The 21,574-nt window shown below is 43.0% G+C and overlaps 3 protein-coding genes across 5 annotated transcripts; 2 read left to right on the forward strand and 1 right to left on the reverse strand.

Moving 5' to 3' along the window:
• Positions 1-410: 410 nt before the first annotated feature.
• Positions 411-9,362, reverse strand: rbfox1l (RNA binding fox-1 homolog 1, like). 2 transcript variants are annotated; one of them, XM_084471526.1, is made up of 12 exons: positions 9,046-9,362; positions 6,034-6,258; positions 3,448-3,627; positions 3,210-3,263; positions 3,003-3,095; positions 2,828-2,897; positions 2,664-2,723; positions 2,423-2,561; positions 2,256-2,295; positions 2,070-2,140; positions 1,768-1,849; positions 411-1,637 (listed from the first exon to the last, which is right to left on the reverse strand). In XM_084471526.1, exons 1-12 carry the CDS (start codon positions 9,130-9,132, stop codon positions 1,593-1,595), a joined length of 1,146 nt encoding a protein of 381 aa, XP_084327652.1. In that variant the 5' UTR covers positions 9,133-9,362; the 3' UTR covers positions 411-1,592. The 2 variants fall into 2 exon arrangements, with proteins under 2 accessions (XP_084327652.1, XP_084327651.1); XM_084471525.1 differs by having other exon boundaries at positions 2,423-2,723.
• A 581-nt stretch (positions 9,363-9,943) lies between these two features.
• Positions 9,944-12,012, forward strand: rps9 (ribosomal protein S9). Its single transcript, XM_084471609.1, has 5 exons — positions 9,944-9,983; positions 10,309-10,421; positions 10,539-10,661; positions 10,897-11,083; positions 11,764-12,012. Exons 2-5 carry the CDS (start codon positions 10,325-10,327, stop codon positions 11,939-11,941), a joined length of 585 nt encoding a protein of 194 aa, XP_084327735.1. The 5' UTR covers positions 9,944-9,983; positions 10,309-10,324; the 3' UTR covers positions 11,942-12,012.
• Positions 12,013-14,420: 2,408 nt separating this feature from the next.
• mboat7 (membrane bound O-acyltransferase domain containing 7) lies at positions 14,421-20,657 on the forward strand. Of its 2 annotated transcripts, none has more exons than XM_084471465.1 (8): positions 14,421-14,525; positions 14,866-14,948; positions 15,341-15,470; positions 15,725-15,851; positions 16,582-16,738; positions 17,156-17,351; positions 17,676-18,005; positions 18,832-20,657. In XM_084471465.1, the coding sequence occupies exons 2-8, from the start codon at positions 14,873-14,875 to the stop codon at positions 19,262-19,264; spliced, it is 1,449 nt and encodes a 482-aa protein (XP_084327591.1). In that variant the 5' UTR covers positions 14,421-14,525; positions 14,866-14,872; the 3' UTR covers positions 19,265-20,657. The 2 variants fall into 2 exon arrangements, with proteins under 2 accessions (XP_084327591.1, XP_084327592.1); XM_084471466.1 differs by having other exon boundaries at positions 14,482-14,525; positions 14,869-14,948.
• Positions 20,658-21,574: the final 917 nt, after the last annotated feature.

The following is a 21,574-nucleotide window of genomic DNA, read 5'->3' on the forward strand; positions in this document are numbered from 1 at the left end:
TTCAGCAAAGTAGAAAACATGACTTGCCTAATTCCAATTATTTAATTGTAAAATCACTATTGCAGGGCTGGCAACTTTTGGGTTTTCGCTGGCGTGAGATTCTGTCCGCAGGTGTAAATGTTGACTGTGGGGGGCGGCGATCGGGATTGTTGACGGAGGTGGGGGGGGGGCGATCGGGATTGTCCAAAAACTGGTGAAACCGAAAACAGCTCTGCTATTGAATACTTACTGAGAAGACACCAATGATACCGTCGTAAGTAATTAATTGACATGTTTATAGTCTCGAGGAAGGAAAGAAACATTTGATTGCAAATGTCGGAGGTTAAAGAAATCCAGACAAATGTCAGAAAACAGTATTATGGAAAGGAAAGAAAACAGGCCAAGTAGCGCATAATAGAAGGGAGATGAAGGACAGAGGAAATGAACACGAAGACGGCTTTATTTAAAGACCATAGACCAGTCGCAAGACGAATGAAGTAGTTAAGCCTTATATATGAAATGTTCTGGCACATTTTCTATTGAATAATGGTATGTTATTGTTAAATTTGTTAACATTAAACAAGGAAAAAAATAAGTACCACATTTCCAAAAAATTAAACCAGAAGTTTGAAGAAAGCATGTCGGTCAAAGCATTTCACTCAGGCAAAACAATCAAATTTTGTAGACAAAATATAATCAAACAAAGTGGTGAACAACATATATTCATGGAGAGAGAACACTGTTTTGATATGTTAAATGAACAGAAGCATAGACTAATTATCGATTATTATTATTACCAAGTTATTTTGAGATAGACATTTTTTTACAGAAAATGCTGACATGTGAAACCGTGAAGGAGAAGAGGTAGATTGTTGGAAAGAAGAAAGTAGAAGAAGAAATTATAAAACAGTCAATAAAGCATCAATATTCTATGCTTTTTCACATTTCTAAAGGCCACACTTTACTTTTTTTTTATCCCAGTGTCATAGCGGTCTATCAGTCTACTAATGCAACAGTAATGGGGCCGGATGTCCTCCGTATTCTCACACACACACACACACGCACACGCACACGCACACACACAACACACGTGTCTTTTTACACGTACACATCTAAACAAGTCATATCAAATTATCCCACAAAAAGTGTGTATAAGTTTGACCAACGTAAATTCTATGGCTATGGACCCAGCCCCCCACCCAATAAACGCTTCTTGTATCATTTAGCTCCCTGTATAATCTCTATCAGTCTCTTCTCAGTCAACAACCCAAATGTAGTGCAAGGCATCTACCTATCCCACCCTCCACAGGGAAGGCCAAGCAGAACAGCAAAACTCTTAAAACAAAGTCAGTCAAATCTTAAATAAAAAATATCAACAGTGTATCAATTAAATAGTATTATCCTTTGTTTTGCTGCCATTTCTTCACTTCATATAACAGCAAAAAGGCTGCAGTATTTACACGCACAGTCTGTTGAGTCTCAGGGAGCGGTTGTGAGGGACATGGAGCGAGAGAATGCCTCCTCGATGTCTTCAAGTACGATCTCATAACCTGTCCTGCAGCGTCCATGGATCAGCCAATCCCAGAGTGACTAAAGAGAGCCCTCTTGCTCCATTAGTAGGGAGTGAAGCGATTGTACCCTCCTCTGTACAAACTGGCCTGAAACGTGAGCAGAGAAGAGAAGCATGCAGTGTTTAAACAGTGGTAAACACTGTAGCTTTCCATTGATGGACACGGACACGGGACAAAATGTTTATACATTTTGTGAATGCATGGAGATGGTACCCACCATGGTTCCAACTCCATACGTTGTGGTGGGGCCGACTGCGTGGTGGTAGGGGTCCGCAGCTGTGGTATAGACCCGTCCATATCTGGGGAACCAAAGTACGTACTATGTTGACAAGTTGCCCCAGTCACCTCAATATAGGGCTTACCTTTACTACATCACTGTATCGGTTTCACACTATCATTCATATATTATGAATGGGACTGGCTATGTCTGTTTATGGTTTATGTTCTGTACATATGGATTATTTGTCTGGTATTGTGTATGTATTGACCAGGTCCAGTATGAATGGTGTATGTCCTCACCCATCACTGTAGGTTGCCGTGGCAGCAGCTGCTGATTGGGCCATTCTGTAAGCTGCTGCTGGATAGCCCCCCTAATAGGAGAGACCAAACATAAACCCTCAGCCAACAGAACAAGACAAAGTGACATGGATCGATTTTAAACCCCAATTTCATATCAACGAGTACAGGAAAAGTGTGTTCACTTACGTAGACTTCCGGTCCATACAATCCCTCCTGGTATACAACTCTAATAAGAGAAAACACGTATTTATCAAAAAAGTATGGTATTGATGGTGTTATCCGCCAGTAAATATGAATATATTCATGAAAATGAAATAGTGGAAAAAGTAGCTAGGAAGTAGGCGGAGTCTCACCCAGGGTAGCCAGGGACGGCAGTGGGTGTCGCCGCAGCAGCAGAGCGAATCGTATTGTAGACGGCCCGGCCACGCCCCCGCATCGGTGAACCCCGGTAGGCTAAGGCAGGGGCTGCTACAGGGTAGGGGAAACTGGCAACTAAACCAACAGGGACAGAGAGCAACAGTAAGGTGTACATACTACATACAGTAATTGTATCATTACTGTATATTTGAAACTGATCCAAGGAGCCTCTCTCACCAGTGTAGAGCTCAGGTGCGTACATGGCCCCCATAACTTGGTTGATCTTCCATCCAGCAGCTACAGAAGAAAATAAAACGTGATGTGAGGTTTCATCTAGCAGCCAGAACCACAAGCTGATGAGCCATCCGGGATCATGTAGAGTTATTAAAAGGTGCCTTTACCTGAAACCTCTTCATTCACAGCGGGGGTCTGGGGCTTCTTAGTGACCACTCTGGCAGTGGCGTTGTTGACCTGTGGAAACACAGGGACCAAACGTAGTGTGATGAGGACGAAAAGGAAACAGAGATACACAGGTATATCGATCAGGGAGATGGCAGCCAAATGTTTTGTCTTCACCTCAATCTTCCTTCCTTCCACAATCGTCCCGTTCAGTTTCTCCCGAGCTCGGTCGGCCTCCATGGCACTCTCAAACGTGACAAACCCGAATCCCTACCGATGACAAACGATTTCAGATTTGAGAAGGGCATTTTGTATCCATACAATATATATAGAGATATTCTATAATATAACTCAAGGGGCCTTTATATATGTGTTATAACTCACCTTGGACCCCCTTTCATTGAAGATGATTTCGACATCCAGAATCTTGCCAAATTGCTAAATGAAAAAAGAATTTGCAAATGACTCTAAATGATGGAATTCGTGAACTCACAGAAACAGAACTGAAACAGTGTGGCTGCGGTTTTAGAGTGTTTTTGGTTATCAATCAATCCGAGATGGAAAGTATACAATAACATCAGCCTGCGGGACGCTTGGAGGAATGGAGGAATGTGTATCTCACCCCGAACATCTGTCTGAGGTCGGGGTCTCTGAAGCGGAAGGGGATGTTGGAGACGTGGAGGCGTTTGGGCTGGGCCTTACTGGAGCCTTCGTCATCACTGCCGCTTCCGGCCCCACCTCCCGCGGAGAGGGCCACGCTCAGAGCCTGGGAGTCAGAGGTCACGGGGACCAGGGCATCCTCCTAGTGAAGTCACAGTGTGTGTGTGTGTGTGTGTGTGTGTGTGTGTGTGTGTGTGTGTGAGAGGGAGAGACAGAGAGATTGAGAGAGAGAGGGAGAGGGAGGGAAAGGTACAAGAGGAGTGAGGAATAGATGGAAGGATTGAGAAAGAGTTAAAAAAAGGTTCCAAAATGATCAAATCTTATGCTATTGATAAGCTTGGTTCAGGCAACAAATCACCTGTCCACTATCAGATTAGAGAAACTCCACTAGTTTTTGTGTACAGTGTGGTACAGTTTATACAGTATTGTGAGCAAATCATTGCATAAGACAAACTCATTCATCAACTCCTTAGAGCCAAGTGATCAAGACCAAAGTTCAACACGCATTCAGCACCCAGTGAGCCATCCCAGGCAGATATGAGGAGGCGTGATCTCTGTGATAGTCAGGCATCTATTAACACATGCCTGTTAGCGAGGAAAATAGATATATATCTACAGGGTAGTGTTACCCTACCCTATATATTCGTATATAGGGTAGAGTTACCCTACATATCCTCATACTGAAACTGTTAACTCACATATCAATGTTACCTGTTTGTCCTGTGCTTATTGTACAATTTAGACAATTTAGTGTGAACCTTACTTGGGTTGGCATATGTTTTACAAAGGTTTGATGTAAATCACGAATTAACAGTAATTAAAAGCCTCCATGCAAAACAGTTCAGAAATAAAGGAGTGTGCCAGTTCAAAACATCCACCGTCTCACAATGCACCACGATGCTGCTGGTGTGTGTGTGTGTGTGTGTGTTTGTGTGTGTGTGTGTGTGTGTGCGTGTGCGTGTGGTTTAGTGTGTGTATGTATATGTATGTGTGTATGTGTGTGTGTTTGGTTTTGTGAGTGTATGTGTATGTGTGTGCGTGTGTTTTGTTTGGTTTTGGTGTACGTATGTGTGTGCATCAATGGGAATCCTGCCTCCATAAATGCTGCAAAACTTTTCAAATGGCAAAGAAATGGAAATTTGAAAAGGCAAAGAACGAGATACGTTTTAGTCATCAGTTAGGTAGAGATAAGAAAGTAATAAAAAATCAAAAAGCAAAAAGATGGTAAATTGTTTTTTAAATGGAAATAATAAATCAAAATGGCAATCCCATGTGCAGAAGAGAAATGGCAGTATTAGCGTACTAGTAGAGAAGGCAGATAGACTCGTGGTCAGAGTGCAAAAGGCCCTCAGTGCAGCCGTGAACAAAACAGATTAAAGAGGAGAAAATATCAACAAGACAAGGAAGTTGTGCAAAAGCTGTGTAAAGGAAGGGGTGAGAGAAGGGAGGCTTCAGAGGGGGAGGGAGGAATTAACGTTCTGCAGGAATCACGGTGCTACATGTGCTGCCAAGGGTTAAAGGTCATGGTTCAAGGGGCATCATTAATAATTGGGAGGGGAAGGGGGGGGGGGGGGGGGGGAACATGAGGGGTGACAGAAAGACACATTCTCACACACAGGGGAAGCTTGAGCCAACCATATTCACTGTGGCTACAGTCCAGCCTTGGCTCCTGAGAGTAGACAGCATGAACCACGCACCCTCACATACAACACACACATAAACAAGCTCTGGAGGAGGGGTGGGATGGTGGGGGGGGGGGGGGGGGTGATAGGGTGGAGAGAGAGAGAAGGTGGGGTTTGGGGGTTGGGTGGTGTCAAGTCACGATGCAGAACTGCATTCTGGACCTGGGTGATATTTCTGAGGGACAGGGGGGCGTCATCTGGTCAGCCTCCCCCTTTTGACCCCCCATCGTGGCGACGTCTCAACTTTCCCGTCCAAAATCAGGACGGACCTTGTATGTCAGGGGCTCTAGTAATAGAACGTGTAAACGGCGCCACAAAACACCGGTTATGAGAGAAGAAGAGAGAGGCGGTCCAACCGCGACAGGCTGCGCACCAGCCTCGTCCGAGCAAGCATCATGAACAGCGCATAAGAAACTGTCAAACTGGTGAAGATAATCATCTCTATTCAATGGCACTCCGAATACACTCCTAATACACTCCTAATGCACGCTATTCAGTGAATTTATAGTGGAGAATCTAAATGTTGTTGTTGTGAAGAACCCTTAAAGTATGCAGTATTTTTGGATTTGTGGGACGCAATAAGTGCAAATGACTCATTTTGAATCAGATATCGCCAAGGGAGGAAAAGGGGTCATTTTTCGAATAACAAATCCCAGCGCAGCTGTCCTGTCCTACGCAGTGTCAGAAGGGAACCCTTACATGGGAATGAGGCGAAGATGAGGCCCTATATATAGATGGACAGACACCCTACCTGGCCAGCCACGGCCAGGCTCATCGTTTAATACACATCTCCTATCATTTGAGTTCATCTGAATCGTCTTAAAGCGGTGATCATGGGAGAACGCGTTGCAACATGTTGGCCGTACCACATTGTTGGGTCCCAGGTCTGTGCCCTCGTGCTGCGGGCCCTGATACACTCTGAGCTGGGTGTGCTCCTGGTACTCGGCGCCAGCGTGGGCGGGGCTAAAGTCTAGAGGCGGGAGTCTGCCTGCCGGCGGGCCCTGGCCTGGAGGTGGGTATGAGGGGGGCGGGGCATAGACCTGGGAGAGGGAGGGGTCGGCGTTGCCTGGGCCGGCCTCCTGGCCGGGCCCCTGTGGAAGAGAGAGAGAGGAGAGAGAGAGAGAGAGAGAGAGAGAGAGAGAGACAGATGGTTAGACAGCTGTGGTTCCTTCCAGAAAGCAGGTGAGACACGTCATAAAGACAGTAATGAATGGGCAGACAAACAAACAGTAGCCTGTTGTGAAAAATATAAGCATTTTGCATTCATGTGCTTCACTTGGGCTCCTCAGTATGGTTTAGAACAAGCCTGTAGATTTAGCCAATATAGCTCTAGCCAATGCAGGAAAACAAATGCATTTGGTTTATATATTCAATACAGAAATACATCTCCAATCTCCCAATTACGAGAGCAAAATTAAGTAAAAATTAGTGTTTTTTTAGTTTTTTTTTTACTGTTTCTAGTAAATTATATTAGTTTTTTGAACGATTTTGAGAACAGAATAAGGTGTATCATGTAGACTAAAATACAATGAAACGAACAGATAAATACTTGGGAACGACTAAACCACAATCAAGAAACACAACATTGAAGAAAACCGTATTTGTGTTTAAATAATTACAGAGGTGATTGCCAACTAAACGTCTTGCCCGTTCACTGCATGATGTGTTTTCAGTTGCGTTGTCCAACAGCTGCTAAGTGTTTAGACGCCAGATACCCGCCCACTAACCCTTGCGAGCCACTCATTGACCAATCATATCTCAGATAGAGACATTAAGCTCATGCCAGCTGTGGTCACTTGTGTCTGTCAATCACCTTGTTCCCCTAGCCCCCGACCTTTACAGTACTGTACACATACACACTCACACACACGTGTCGTTTATAACAAATTACATTGTAGTTGAACCTTCTCTCTAACATATGTCTTTTGTGCATTGTTAAATATTAAATCTGTCTCACAAATAGCACCTATATAGACTGTGACCGTATGCATTCATATATTGGCGGCTGATTGGTCCGAATCTCTATATTGATGTTGATCTAATATTGACAGTGCTGTAGCTGGCTGTTTGTGGTATTACAACAACATAGATGCTGACATGAGACATGTTCTCCTTGTCTTAAGTGGGTCATACATCAGACTATGATGTACATTCACAGTTATTAAACAATCATCGATGGCTTGAATCATAGATGGCTTGGTTTGAGTCATATAGTGCAACATCAACATTTGCTCCTTCTTACGTATAACTGTTGCCTTAGATGTAATGGTTGAAATGGAAGGTAGAAGAAATCGTTCCTCATAACTTGAATATTAAAATGTCTGTAAATCTGTAAATTCAGCCGATAGCTTCCTATATCTGGAGGAATAGTTGAGCGGGGGAATGTCTTAGTCTGTCTCTGTGGCCTTCTCTGGATTAACACTCTCGTAAATTCCACTGAGTCTGAATATAGCCCCTGGACGGCCTTGGCGGTAACTTTAGCAGCACAGAGTGTGCCTAGGATGGGAATCCCAACTCGTCAACACAGAGGGTGTCTGCATTATGTGGAGGCAACATCTGGCCTCTCTTATACTTGATGTGTTTAAACCATCGGCTGAAAAATAAGTGAATGATGACGGGAGGATGATCAGCCATATCTAATGAAACAAATATGTATCCCTTTTCATCTTATTTTTTTGAATTTCCCACAAAAGACACCGCAGATTTTAAAACACAGAACGGAAAATGCTTTCTCTGCGTGTCCCCTCTATTACTGGTGCTATGTTTTCTTTATTTTATAAATGTGCCTCTCCATTTGTTCCTCTCTGCTCGTCCTTTGCCTCTCTGCTTCTCCTCCTCCACCACAGCTGTCAGCCTCTAGTCAGGGGTCAACGACTTTGTGCCAGGTGCATGCTGGGACAGCTGTCGGAGGATTTTCTTACACACAACACAGATGTGAAGCGGTAGCCAGCTTGAAATAAGCCATCTATGACTGCAACATAACATACTACCAAATAACTACCAGCTGAATGGACATGGTAATGTCTATACGTTTCTATTCTAAAAAGATTAAAACAACAGAACTTGAAAAGGCATTATATCTGGTGGTATAACCTAACTCTTAGGTCTCTTGAAGGCCACCTCTGTGATAAGTGGCTTCAGCTAGAGTCAACAAGATTGGTGATAAAATACCCTCCCTGTGATTATCTTGCCTGGTGAGAAGGGCTAAAAATACAGGCTGTGTGACACAGAGATACATGGTTAAAGGAGTCCAGACACATGTAGGTTTGGGATGTGGTATGTCATACGCACATGTGCAAACACAAGTGCAAGCACAAATACATATACACAAATATAAACATAAACACACAAAACAAAACACAAATGCCAATACTGATAATACTAATGCAAGTGACGTGGATCTTAATTTATCCATCTAATATGAAATACACTTTGTTATGTGTTTCCTCTAACTTATGAGCAGTTGCCACCAGTTATTTGGGCTTGTTATTGCCCTAACTCACGCCTGTGTAAGACTTCATTACCCTAACTCTGGCCTGTGTCAGACTTCATTACCCCCATTTCAATGTTGACTCTGAATTTCACAGGTCAATTTGATTATTTTAGACTTTTAGACTGCAAACATTTACTCCTCAAGTTTCATACCGTCATGTGGTTACTCAGAGTGGGTTAATCATTACACTTTCTTCTATAGCCACTTGAATGAATGAAGGAAATTACCACGCAGCATGTGCTGTGAGCCAGTGATGTCTTATAACACACCCAAACAGGTAATGTTGATCAATAAACCCTGGGTATTCAAATGCATCATACTTAAATTAAACCAATAAGAGGATATTTAAACATGATGCAGATGCAAATGAAGAGGGAAACATTACCTGCACTAGGCCGGGGTAGCACGAGGCGGACTGTGGGTAGACAGGCAGTCCATAAGGCGATAGAATCACAGTAGGTGAGGACAGCATAGCCCTACACACCGCCGCGGTGACTGGGAACGGTGGGGGGAGATTGGATTGTAAGTGGGGAATGAAGATGGAAACAAAGCAGTGTAATGCAGGAGTCCAACCACACAAAAAATAACAAAGTAAATAAAACAATAAATAAATAAATAAATAAATAGGAAAGTAATCCAAAAGAGAGTGAGAAGAGAAGCTGAGGTGAACTGATCCTGCCCAGCAGAGAAAGAGTATTGAAGAGCAGAAGGCAAACTAAGAGAACTTCTGAGGGTCTGTCAGTTGGCCAGCCTGATAGACAGAAACACATGCTCAGGGTCCCATTTCAGAGATATATAAATAGTCCCTCTGTCCTTCTATCTGGGTTTGACACATTACCACACTCAATCACGTAAGTTAAGGCATTTTTATTTATAAACAAAAACGAAATGAAATTCTATTTCCAAAATACAGTTTTGATTGATAATTCATTGTAGGCCTAATGTGCAACTTTGTGTGTATCTGCATAGGGTTACTTTGTTCCCATGTAGGGTTATGTTGGTTGCATAATTCAATATGACTACAAGTTACTCTGAATAATAACTCACAGTGATGTAACTCCTCTCATCTAAAAGGAATAAGCATTTGGCTACAGGGAAAGGAAAATCAAATTAAAAACTAGAAAATAACTTGGATAAATAAAAAAGAGGTTCGTCGATTTCGTCATTAGCCAGTAGATGGCAGCATACAGATAGATGGCAGTAGATGACTCACTGCTTCCGTTTTAGACCTAGGTGATGGGATATGTAGTTCCCCTGGATTGAATAAATTCACTGGGATCGTCGATGGACTTCCTCTTTACTTAGCGAGCCTGGGGAACACAGGTACGGTCGACACTCGCGGTTTTTATTTATGTATAGAAATTGTTACTAAATCGATTTGCCACTACGGTAGACCTAATTGCTTGTTTACTTCGTTTTTTCATGCAGTACATGATACGATCGGGACTTTGCTGCTTTTTATTTAGACATGACTTGCATTGCTAACACGAGGTCTGAACAACGTGGCTAGCCCGTGTGGCCTATGCTATGCTAACCTAGCATCTACCGCCGTTTGTTTGTTAAATATTTTTTAACTGGCTAGTCCATGTCATGGTTGCAGTTAACTAGCGAGCCCAATTTTGCTAACATTCATTATTTTTTATTCCAGGCCAAAATAAGCCACCATGCCCACCGCCAGGAGCTGGGTTTGTCGCAAGACTTATGTCACCCCCCGTCGTCCCTTCGAGAAGTCCCGTCTCGACCAGGAGCTGAAACTCATCGGTATGATGACAAGGTTTCCTTGCAAGATAATTATTCGAAACCATCAATTCCGTATACATATGTTTACGGATGTACGGGACAACTGCAGTTGAGACTAATGTACTCTTGTGTTTGTAGGAGAGTATGGGCTCAGGAACAAGCGTGAGGTGTGGAGAGTTAAGTTCACCCTGGCCAAGATCCGCAAGGCTGCCAGAGAGCTGCTCACCCTGGACGAGAAGGACCCCAAGCGTCTCTTTGAAGGTACGAGTCACCTATCGTCGTTCGACGCTAACCTGTCATTGGCCAGTGATTATAATCGATATTCAGATCTTCAGTGGTGTCAAGAATTCCTCGTGAATGAGGCCAAACTAATATGGCTCATGTCAATAAAAGGGAGATGCCCGTCTCCCTTGTTTGAATTTGGGCTTCAGTTATTATCCTCTCTCCAGTTTTCGTCAACAATAGGATAATCTAATCTTTTATCCCATCTTTTCAGGTAATGCCCTGTTGAGACGTCTTGTCAGAATCGGTGTCCTGGACGAGGGTAAGATGAAGTTGGATTACATCCTCGGCCTGAAGGTTGAAGACTTCCTGGAGAGGAGGCTGCAGACCCAGGTCTTCAAGCTCGGGCTTGCCAAGAGCATCCACCATGCTCGTGTCCTGATCCGTCAGAGACATATCCGGTAATCTCTCCCATGATTTAAAATGTCTTTACTTGTTTGCCCAGTGTGACTTCTGTATGGCCAAACACTGCACCAGTCTCATGAAAAACCTACTGCTTACTCTTTCATCAGAGGGCCACCAACATGTATTGCTCTCCGTTGAGATGAATTAAGCATATCACCAAGGTCACTTCGGTATCAAAGCCGTATACCTTGTCTGTAGAACTTGCCCAGAGCCAATCACAGCCAAGCGAGAGGGCTCGGGTCGCTGCCATGTCACTGGCTGAGAGGTAATGTATGGAGGATTGCACCTCGGGCAAGCTTGATGCACAGCATGTGCTCATCTACCACCAACTCTAGGTCCTTTGATCAGGCCAGTGATTACAATATTCGATATTCAGACTCTCTATGGTGTCAAGAATTCCTCGTGAATGAGGCCTGATCAAAACTTTTAGGGAAATTTGACAAGACTTCAAATGTAGTTGACACACAGCCTAAAGTTTGTTATGAATTAATTTATGGAAAAAAACAACCTCAGTACACCTGGTTACATTGACTACATTTCTCTGATATAAAAAATGGCAGTTGAGCGACTAAAACCATGTCCATCCTGACCAAGTGGACCCGACTTGAGGCTAGAGTTTAAACCACTGTACTTCCATGTTGGAGAGTGTAATGATCTTAATTTCTCTTCCTTGCAGCGTGCGTAAGCAGGTGGTGAACATCCCCTCGTTCGTGGTGCGCCTTGACAGCCAGAAGCACATCGACTTCTCCCTGAGGTCTCCATACGGTGGAGGACGCCCAGGCCGCGTCAAGCGAAAGAACGCCAAGAAGGGACAGGGTGGCTCTGGAGGCGCTGATGATGAGGAGGAAGACTAAGAAGGATGTTGTCCAGGCAGTGTTTGTTGATGCTGCTTGATCAATGTTTCAATAAAAAAGTTTCAATTCAATATTTTGTTTTTAAGCATTTTTTCAGTTTATTCATCAATACGTTTAATGGAGGTGGGAATTGTGTTCTAAACACAGGCACGCAAACTAGTAACCTTTCGGCGTAATTCGTCGTTTTTTTTAAACAAAATTGGCCACTTGTGTGATTCGTGGAGATCCATTGGGTGGGGCGGGGGGGTCTACAGTCTGACGAAAACGAGACGGTAACAAAATAAAAATCAATTTGGGAATCTTTTGACACTTTCTATAACGAATAAAAACGAGACTAATGTAAGCGGGTCGATTTGGGAAGCGATCCAATCAGAACTAAGCTCTTGGAAGTACTGATCGTCCCGCCCGGCAGGTCAACTAGCAGGCGCTTGCTGCGTCACAAGCAAGTGTCCCTTTGTAAACAGTTTGACGCAACAATCACCGGTTAAAACACAACCAACTTGAAGTCATTGGCAGACGAGTCATCCTAAAATTCACGCAAAGATAAGCATCCTTAAACAGTTTTTTTTTTCAAGCTAATGTTATTTGTGTTTTCGCTAAAATTGGAATACAATACAAGCTGAAAGAAACCACCGCTGTCCTCTAACGGTACCGGAGCACTGTGCTGTCGACACCACAGCGGGGCACAGAAACACAGGATTCACTGTGGTTTCTGTGACATGAGAAACACTAAAAATGAATACTAATGTTTTATAAAGAAAGCTATTAGTGGGAAAGCCACGCAACATAGCCACGCTTACATACAGTAATGTTCTTATGACGGGAGAAAGGAGCAGAAATATAGTATAGAGACAACTTGGAGCTGTGTGTGCGCGTATGTTTGAGTGAGAGACGGGAGTGAATGAGAGACAGAAAAATCGGACCCCCCTCCATTCTACCTCACAGGTACAGAAGGCCTCCGACAAGGATGGGCCACTGAGTGCAAATAAAGCTAGTGCATCCCAGAACAACAGACCAAGGAGGACGCCAGAGCAAAATGCATTGTACACACAGGATTAGCTGTCCCAATGATTGAAGATGAGGACTTTGTTTTAATGATTGATACAGTTTATAGGAGGCTGACTGTTCCCCATAAAACTAATAGGCATCTGATTGACAAACATTATGAATCATCATTGGTGTTTTTGCAATTTTATTTTTCTGCAAAGAAAAAGCAAGGCCATATTTCTTTTTTATATGAGACGGTTATAAGATAAACAAAGTTGTTTCATATCACAACAGTTTAGTCTGTGTATGTATATTTCACGTTTATTTCATTAATACACAGGATCAGATGTTCCCTGTTAAAATCCCCTGTTAAAATCCAAGGAAAACACATATTCAGAAGCCCCTGCCCAAACCAACCTTATAAGCACGCTGGCCACTAAGCTACCAACCAATGGTGAAAAACACAAAAAGACAAATGGCCCAACTAACAGCAGTATGCAGTTTAAACCTTACCACCATTCCATAATACCGGTTAATAGATCTTTCCCCTAGGCGTATAAGTTTGGAAATTCTAGAGAAACGTTTAAATAATGCTTTACACTGTAACCAGTTCGATTTTAGTCAACTAAAATCAAAATGATATTTAGTCGACTATACAATACAATACATTTAAAAAGTAATAAATAAGCATTTAGTAGCTTATTTTTCAAAAAGAAAACTCCCCGGAGTTCACGCATCATTCTCACTTTTTCACCCCAAACCAGTTTGCATGCGATAGCATAGCCTACACTGATTTTTCTTTCTTTTTTTAGAAAATGGTTAAATTTAATTAATTTTAGAAGAGAGAGATTTAAAAAAAAAAAGATTAAAAAAAATAAATATATATATTAAAAAAATAAATATATATATATATATATAAATTAAAATTATATTTTAAAAAATATATATTAGATAAATTATTAGACTATTATTTTTTTGAATTTATTTTTTAATATAATTTATATATATATATATATATATATATATATATATATATATAAAAAATAATAAATAAATAAATATATATATATATATATATATATATATATATATATAAATGTTCTTTTATTTTTTTATTTTTTTTATTTTTTTAACTCCCCGGAGTATAACCCTGGAACCCCCTAGTGGGTCTGTGTTTTCCTTGGCTCACGCATCATTCTCACCTTTTTCACCCCAAACCAGTTTGCATGCCTGTAAACAAAAAAAGGTTAACTTTTCATGATTAGCCTGATAAGCACCCATAATACGCGTTGTTTCACTCTGTTGAATCGAGGAATATTAAAGACATTACATTTTCCGGGTTAAACCAGCGAAGTTAATAATCGTAAAATGGGACGCCTCTTTTCAAGTCGTTTAAACTACTGGTCTGTCCCGATCATCGGATGATCTCGTCCGTCGCTTTCCTCCTGTATCATCGATGAAGGGGGCGGTGTATCCACATCCAGGAAGTGAAAGTAACCAGAGCAGTCGACTAAACATCACTGTACCACTGAATGGCACGGCTAGCTCAGAGTGCATGGTCTCCTATTCTGCCCTGGTGACTTGTATCTTTATAAACGTAAGTACGCGTTTAGTATTAAGCGATACATCGGGTTGATGACGAATACGACTGGGGTTTAAATAGTCAACAAAGACGAGTGGAGTACCGAGCTAACTACTACCACCCAACAGCTGGGCTCCCATCTAGTATGGCAATATGCATATTTATGTTGAAGTTAATGCCTAGATATCTGGTGAATATGACATTTAGAGGTAGCTATCCAAAACGGACATGGGGCCAATTTGTGCGACTATTTCTGAAAGCATACCTAACTGGACAGAGTACGCAACAGTGTGTTCTGTCACTACATCGTATGCAACTATCCCATGTCGACGCTGATCCCTGTTTTGTTCCGCAGCAGAACGATGTCTCCTGATGAGCTGGTGTACCTAGGGGTCCTAGCGGCCTCGATACCCGTCGGCTTCCTCTTTCGTTATCTTAGTGAGTGTCTCCGAAACCTTGCCAAAACTCTCATTTTTTACAAAGCTATTAAAAACACTGAATAACTGGTTTCTTTTACACCAGTATGCACCTCATTATAAATAAGATTACAAATTGCGAAATATCCTATGATGGTGTTTGGTCTACCTTCCTGTTGTGAAAGAAACTGACGATGTCAAGATGGCACCAGCTGCATGTTTTGCTGGTGCATAAGTAATCTTATCTCTCTCGTGCTGCATGTGTGGACAGACCGTATTAATATTGAATGCTCCAACTTAATACTTTAAATAATTATATCAGAGCTCGTATTTCACACAATGAATCAGACTTGCTTGGTTGTATTACGTGTATTTCTGATCCATTCTGGTTTTTCCCCCATCCTTCCCCTCCAGGTCCTCCCGTGAAGCAAGGCGCAGGCTTGCTGTTGGGGCTGTCCCTCACCATAGCAACCTGTCAGATCCATGCCCTCCACTCTCTGGTGACAGTGATTGGAACATGGCTCATTATCAAGAGTACCTGGCGGTAAGCGCCTTATCCCTCAGTATTTAAAGCATGTGTCAAATCCTGCCATTGTTTGGCTGTGTTTGGTAACAGTAGAACCGAAGGTGATTTAGGCCCAGTCCCATTTCTCTCCCCTTAACAAGAACACTTGCTTTGAGTGCACTCCCCCTTGCTGTTAGGGCTCAAATCTAGGGGAAGGGGGAGAATTGGGACAGGGCCTTAGTGATGGCTGAGAGAAGCCCCTCACCCCATGCTGTGGTTTCTCCATCGTGCAGGAACGCCCCAGCACTGTGCCTCAGCTGGACGTTCCTCTACCTCCTATTCTTCCGACTGGTCACGTGGTTTGGTCTGCCGGCACCGACACCATTCGCCAACGCCATCCAGCTTCTGCTCACCCTCAAGGTACCACAGAGCACCACCAAGTCACCCTCATGCCAGCAGTATATATCTGTACATATCTATGTACCACAGTTCTCATCTGTTCGTACAGTCATTCTCATATCTGACAACAGCCTCTTATCTCATACTGACACACAAACAAGTTCAAGTTTGTGAACAAGTGGACGTGGTTAGAAAATGCAAAAATCAATAGAATTTTATAGAATAGAATAACAGTAGAATAGCATTTGGCAAATATTTCATTAGCATGTTGTCAATGCTAATCATTTGTGATTTCCTCAATGTTATCAATCAAATCCTATCCTAAAACGGATATATTCTACTAATAGAATTAGCTGGCCATGCCGTATGTCTCTCTTTTTCCACAATAATTGTAAAATCTACGCTTCCAAAACCCCTCCCACTCATACCACCCCACCAGCAGAGCTGCGCTAGTTCACGTCACGCAGTTACACAGCCGGTCAGAGTGGACAGACCACATTAATGATGAGTATTATGAATTCTGAATATTTCCCTCATACTAAATGGGAGGGCCTCAATCTTACACATTATGATTGGAAATCATCAACGCTTTCGCTGTTGATGTTATAAAAGTAAAAGGGCTTCATTCAGAATATGGGGGATGTGATTGATCGCATCTTGTCTACTGATGGCAGAAACATTCCATTGATCAAATGTTGATGCGGCTTTGCAGAGAGACAAACTAAAGTTCTTCTTACGTCCTTTAAACAAGATGGTGAGTCTAGCCAATGAGGTGCAAAGTTACCACCTGGAGAAGAAGAAGGAAGTGAGCTCGTTCTCCAAGTCCCCCGTCATTGGTGGGCTGTCTGCAGAGCCCTCCCTCTATGACATTCTCTCCTATAGTTACTGCTATGTGGGCATCATGACAGGTATGTCATTCAAGTTGAATGAAGGATTAACGCTTTTGTTGTCTTCCCCACTTTATACAGAGGCATGATCTTTGTGTGTGAAAATTGTGTTTTACGTGCTGTGGTTTGATGTGATTTTTACTTTTGCATCCTGTTTTAACTCTTGTTCTCTCTTTGTCTCACTCTCTCTGCCTCATGTTCAATATTGTGTGAGTCAATATTTGTTTTTCACTAATAAGTTTGCTCGGATACTTAGTAACTCTTGCACTTGTTTTCCTGCCTCTTTCTTATTCCACCACCCCGCATTTGCTCTCTTGCAAATCCACTGTGTTCCTTCACTGTGCCGTATTGTCCTTGTGTATAATCTTCATCATTCATTGTTTCTGTCAACGCTGTCCTCCCATCCCTGTACCTCATCCCTCCATGTTGTCCTCAAAGGGCCCTTCTTCCGCTTCCAAACCTTCATGGACTGGCTGGGGCAGCCCAGCCCCCTCACCCTGCCTGCCGTGACCCCCTGCTTACAGAGGCTAAAGCTCGTCCCCGTCTACGGAGCCCTGTTCCTGGCTGTCAACTCTGTCTTCCCCCTGGGCTACGTCCGCACGGATGACTTCCTCAACCACAACTTCTTCTTCAGGTATGGGGGATAGGGAAGGACACCTCGAGGCACTCTGCTTGTTTATAGCCTATTTACTCGTTCAGCAGACGCTTTTATCCAAAGCAAAATACATTCAGATGCATGTCATTTAGGAACAGGTGGTATTAGTTAGTCAACTCGCTCATAGATGCCGCCGGGTAAGTTGCAGACATTGATGATCTAACCCACTACCCGCACTACCCTGCCGCCTATCCAATGTCTGCGTGTGTTGTTGGGGTATAAAGGAGTCCAAATACGTCTTAGCACCACACCAGCTGTCACTGGTCAGAGATGGATGATCTGTGTTTTCACTCTTGTCTCCAGGTTGTTCTACATGACCGCCGTGTTCTTCGTGTTCCGCATGCGCTTCTACGCGGCGTGGTGCGGGGCGGAGGCGGGCTGCATCAGCGCCGGACTGGGCTGCTACCCAGAGGGGGCCATGTCCAAACCCGGAGGGGGGCCCACCGTCAGCTACAGCCCCGACCCTAACGCGCCGGTGGCCTACGACTTCAAGACCATCCAGAACATCGACTGCTACAACACAGACTTCTGCGTGAAGGTCCGCCACGGCATGCGCTACTGGAACATGACGGTGCAGTGGTGGCTGCACCACTACATCTACCCCAACTCCCCCTTCAAGGCCTACGTCCTCAGGTAGGCCTACTGGCTCATCCATGGTGCAATCTCAAAGAGGATTGGTGTTTTATATGAGTATTTATGGAAATGTTCTTTTTTTCAGAACGATTAAATTTTTAAGAATGTTGTGAAAGTGGCATGTATTGCTTGCGAAGTGGTGTTTGAGGAAATGTATTGCAGTCTAAGCTAGATCAAGAGAGACACATGGCCTTGCATTGTGTCTTGACTGTAGCTTTGGGTATGACACTCCCTGTTTGAAATAGCTGTATAGATGCTTCTTATGTGCTCGACCATTTTAGATGACAAATCTTTTGAAAAATACATTTAATCTTAAATCCAGAATGCAACCACCATCTCATGTCTTGACCAGTGGACCCACAGTTTTGACCCACAGTTTTTTCTTCGAACACTATGAGATTGTAAACTAAATGTTTTGGGTTGAGGGTTTTATGAAAGCGGAGGGCATGTTAGCACCATGGTTACGACTCATGCCAACTTTGTGATACATTTTTAGTGTTGTCGTGGTGTTAGCACTACAATGTGTGATGTTGTGTAATGTGAAAGGTGCCACACAGCATAGAGTTATACTATAGGTGTCCGGGAACCCATACCCTCACTTGGGACGTGGACATTCAATACGTCACTGCTCAGGCAGAGCTTCACCATCCACACACACCGTACTATTATACTATGTGTCTGGGAAGCCTAACCCTCGGCGCAAATATAATCATAATAGTGATAAAATGGCATACTGTAGATTATATGTTGACGATCATATAAGACAAATGATAGTTCAGCTCCATCCCTCTCACCGTCTACTTGCCCCTCGCCTCCCCCCTTGCAGGGCTGGCTGGACCATGTTCATCAGCGCCTACTGGCACGGCCTCCACCCCGGCTACTACCTGTCCTTCCTCACCATACCGCTGTGCATCGCCGCCGAGTCGGCCATGGAGGCGTCGGTCCGCGCCCGGCTGGGCCCCGCGGGCCAGAGCGCCTTCGACTGGGTGCACTGGTTCCTCAAGATGCGGGCCTACGACTACATGTGCATGGGCTTCGTGCTGCTGAAGGCCGGCGACACGGTCCACTACTGGACGTCCATCTACTTCATCATCCACGTCTTCGCCATCGGCTGCATCGCGTTCGGCCGGCTGACGAGAGGCGGCCAGAGGGGGGAGAAGAGGGGCGGGAAGAGGGGAGAGAAGGAGGAGGAGGGAAAGGTGGAGGAGGTGGGAAGTAAGGATGAGCTCAAAGAGGATATTCGAGCGAAGCTGGACTGAGCTTGAGTGGTGTGAGGTGACAGTGGATTGGTTACGCCAATCCAACTTAACATTGAATTTACATTGCAAATTACATGCTGTCGTGTTTACCGGTTTTTAAATGTTTTGCCGTTCCTGTGTCAGTATGATGTTCTCCCTCACAGGAACCTCCAACCCATGATTACGTAAAGACGCACCACTTCCAGGAAATAGTGTGTTGCAAACCATTTGAACGTACTGTACATATATACTCTCCAACAAGTATAAAGCCCCACCTGGCGAGCTTCGTCTGGGATCGGTTAATGCTTTTTTTGTGACAAAGAGATGTACATAGATTATACTCAGCACACACATTGATGTTGTTTTTGTGTGAGGATACTTTACTTTCAAAGACATGAAAAGGGTTTTTTGTTTTTAGTTTGGACAATGATCCAGAACCCTTGTTTCCGATGAGTGATTCTTCAAATTTGCGGTTGGTTAACATGAAATATAGTTAAAATAAAGAGAGAGTAATATGGATTCAGGGATCACAGCCAGACCAACAATGCGCTCCATATTTCACAAGTGGGAGACAAGTGAAGAGATAGTGATTCTGTAATATACCTGGCTGGAGTGGGTTTGGTGGTTTTGTGTTTAGATATTGTTTTCTGAATAACACTATCATTTGTGAAAAAAACAACAATACACTCAGACATTTTTGTTTTATATGTGCCAATTTTCTCAAAATGGTATTTGTGCAGGAAAATTGTATAATGCAGTTATGTACTATATCTGCACCTACACCTATCAGTACAGGCCAAGTTGTGGACATAACTAAGCAGGCAGACTAAACTATAAAATCGAAATAGGTTTTGATGATAAATACAAATAAAAAACATGTAACTGTTTATTTAATTTGTAAATTGCCAGGGTACCTGTGCTAGAATCCCCCTACTGTGGATCAATCAAGTCTTCGTAGCATTCCTTCATGTGTTGCCTAATGGTTTGATCCGTTCAGTTGTGTCATCCGTCATGTTTCAAAGGGGCCTTGGGGCACTGAGATGAATCACAGTTATTTCACTGCCATACTGTCTGGACTGCAATAAAGAACCACTTCAGGTTGGGACCAAACATGACATTCAAAGTCGCGGTTATCTATCAGAGAGTCTTAAGTCAACAGCACAACAGAGTAGGCCTATGTGTGTTTGGATTTAAAACACAGTTGACTGCCATCTCAAAAGTAACTCACTATTTGTACGAATTTGAATTTCAAATCAATCGAAGTTAAACATGTGTTTTGTAAGTAATCGGGTCGCAGTAAATACATATTATTTTCTTTTAGCTTATGTATGAAACCTATTTATTCACTTCGGCCTAGTTTGCTCTGTTTGTTTTTTACTTTGCCAACTGCAAAGATTGTATCACTTCCATTAAATAATTTCCTCACAAACAAGACTACTGTCGTTCTTCCTGTTGCTTAATCATTCACACGTCCAGGGGAATATGTTTGACATTATGTTTACTAGGACGGGCACAAAAGGGATGCTGATATCGTTATCCCCCTGTTTTGTTCCCAATGTAGAATAGTAAATAGTAAGGTGAGAAGGGTCTTGGCGAGGGTCCATGTCACCTGTAAAGGTTTTCCGTGACATGAGGTTGATTCCTTTGTCAGATTGTGTTTAGATGTGAATCCAGTCTTCTACATATCTTTGTGGTCACGTGGACAACAAACAGGACCGGAGAGAGAGTGTTCAAGAGAGACAAGTCCAGCCCCAGTTTGGTTTTCACAAAGGCGAGATGGTTTGACCCGAGCAGTAAACGTATGTACTTGATCAGGAAACCTTGGCGAGTGTTTAGTTCTATGCTATGGAGAGAATATTATGGATGATGACAGAAACAGGATAAACTAACTTAAGAAAAATGGCTGGTGCTCTGATTGACCTTACTCTAGACATATAATAGCCTACATAATTATTGAACAAATCTATCTATGGATTCTTGTATAAAATACACTTAAAGTGATAGCACCAACCCGTGTTGTTTACACTGGCAGGTGATTTGCATCTTCTTTTACTCAATCTGAGTACACACACTAGCCATGGTTACCTGACAACACACAGTGACAATACCTGCGACTAACTGAGTTGAATGAAGGGAACATTTCGAGATGACAACAGCCCACAAATTCACTTGCTGCCCTAGACTGCATCAAATTAACCTGTATGAACGAGATGAGTATTTAGCACACACACATTTAGACAAACCAAAATATTTTGAATTTAAATGAACTCTTAAATGACATATGCTAACTATTTTTCTTTACTTTTGGAAAAACTTTTTGTAGGGCTTAAT

Source organism: Micromesistius poutassou (assembly GCF_964030765.1).
Source record: "Micromesistius poutassou genome assembly, chromosome: 8".
In the NCBI taxonomy this organism is placed as follows: domain Eukaryota; kingdom Metazoa; phylum Chordata; class Actinopteri; order Gadiformes; family Gadidae; genus Micromesistius; species Micromesistius poutassou.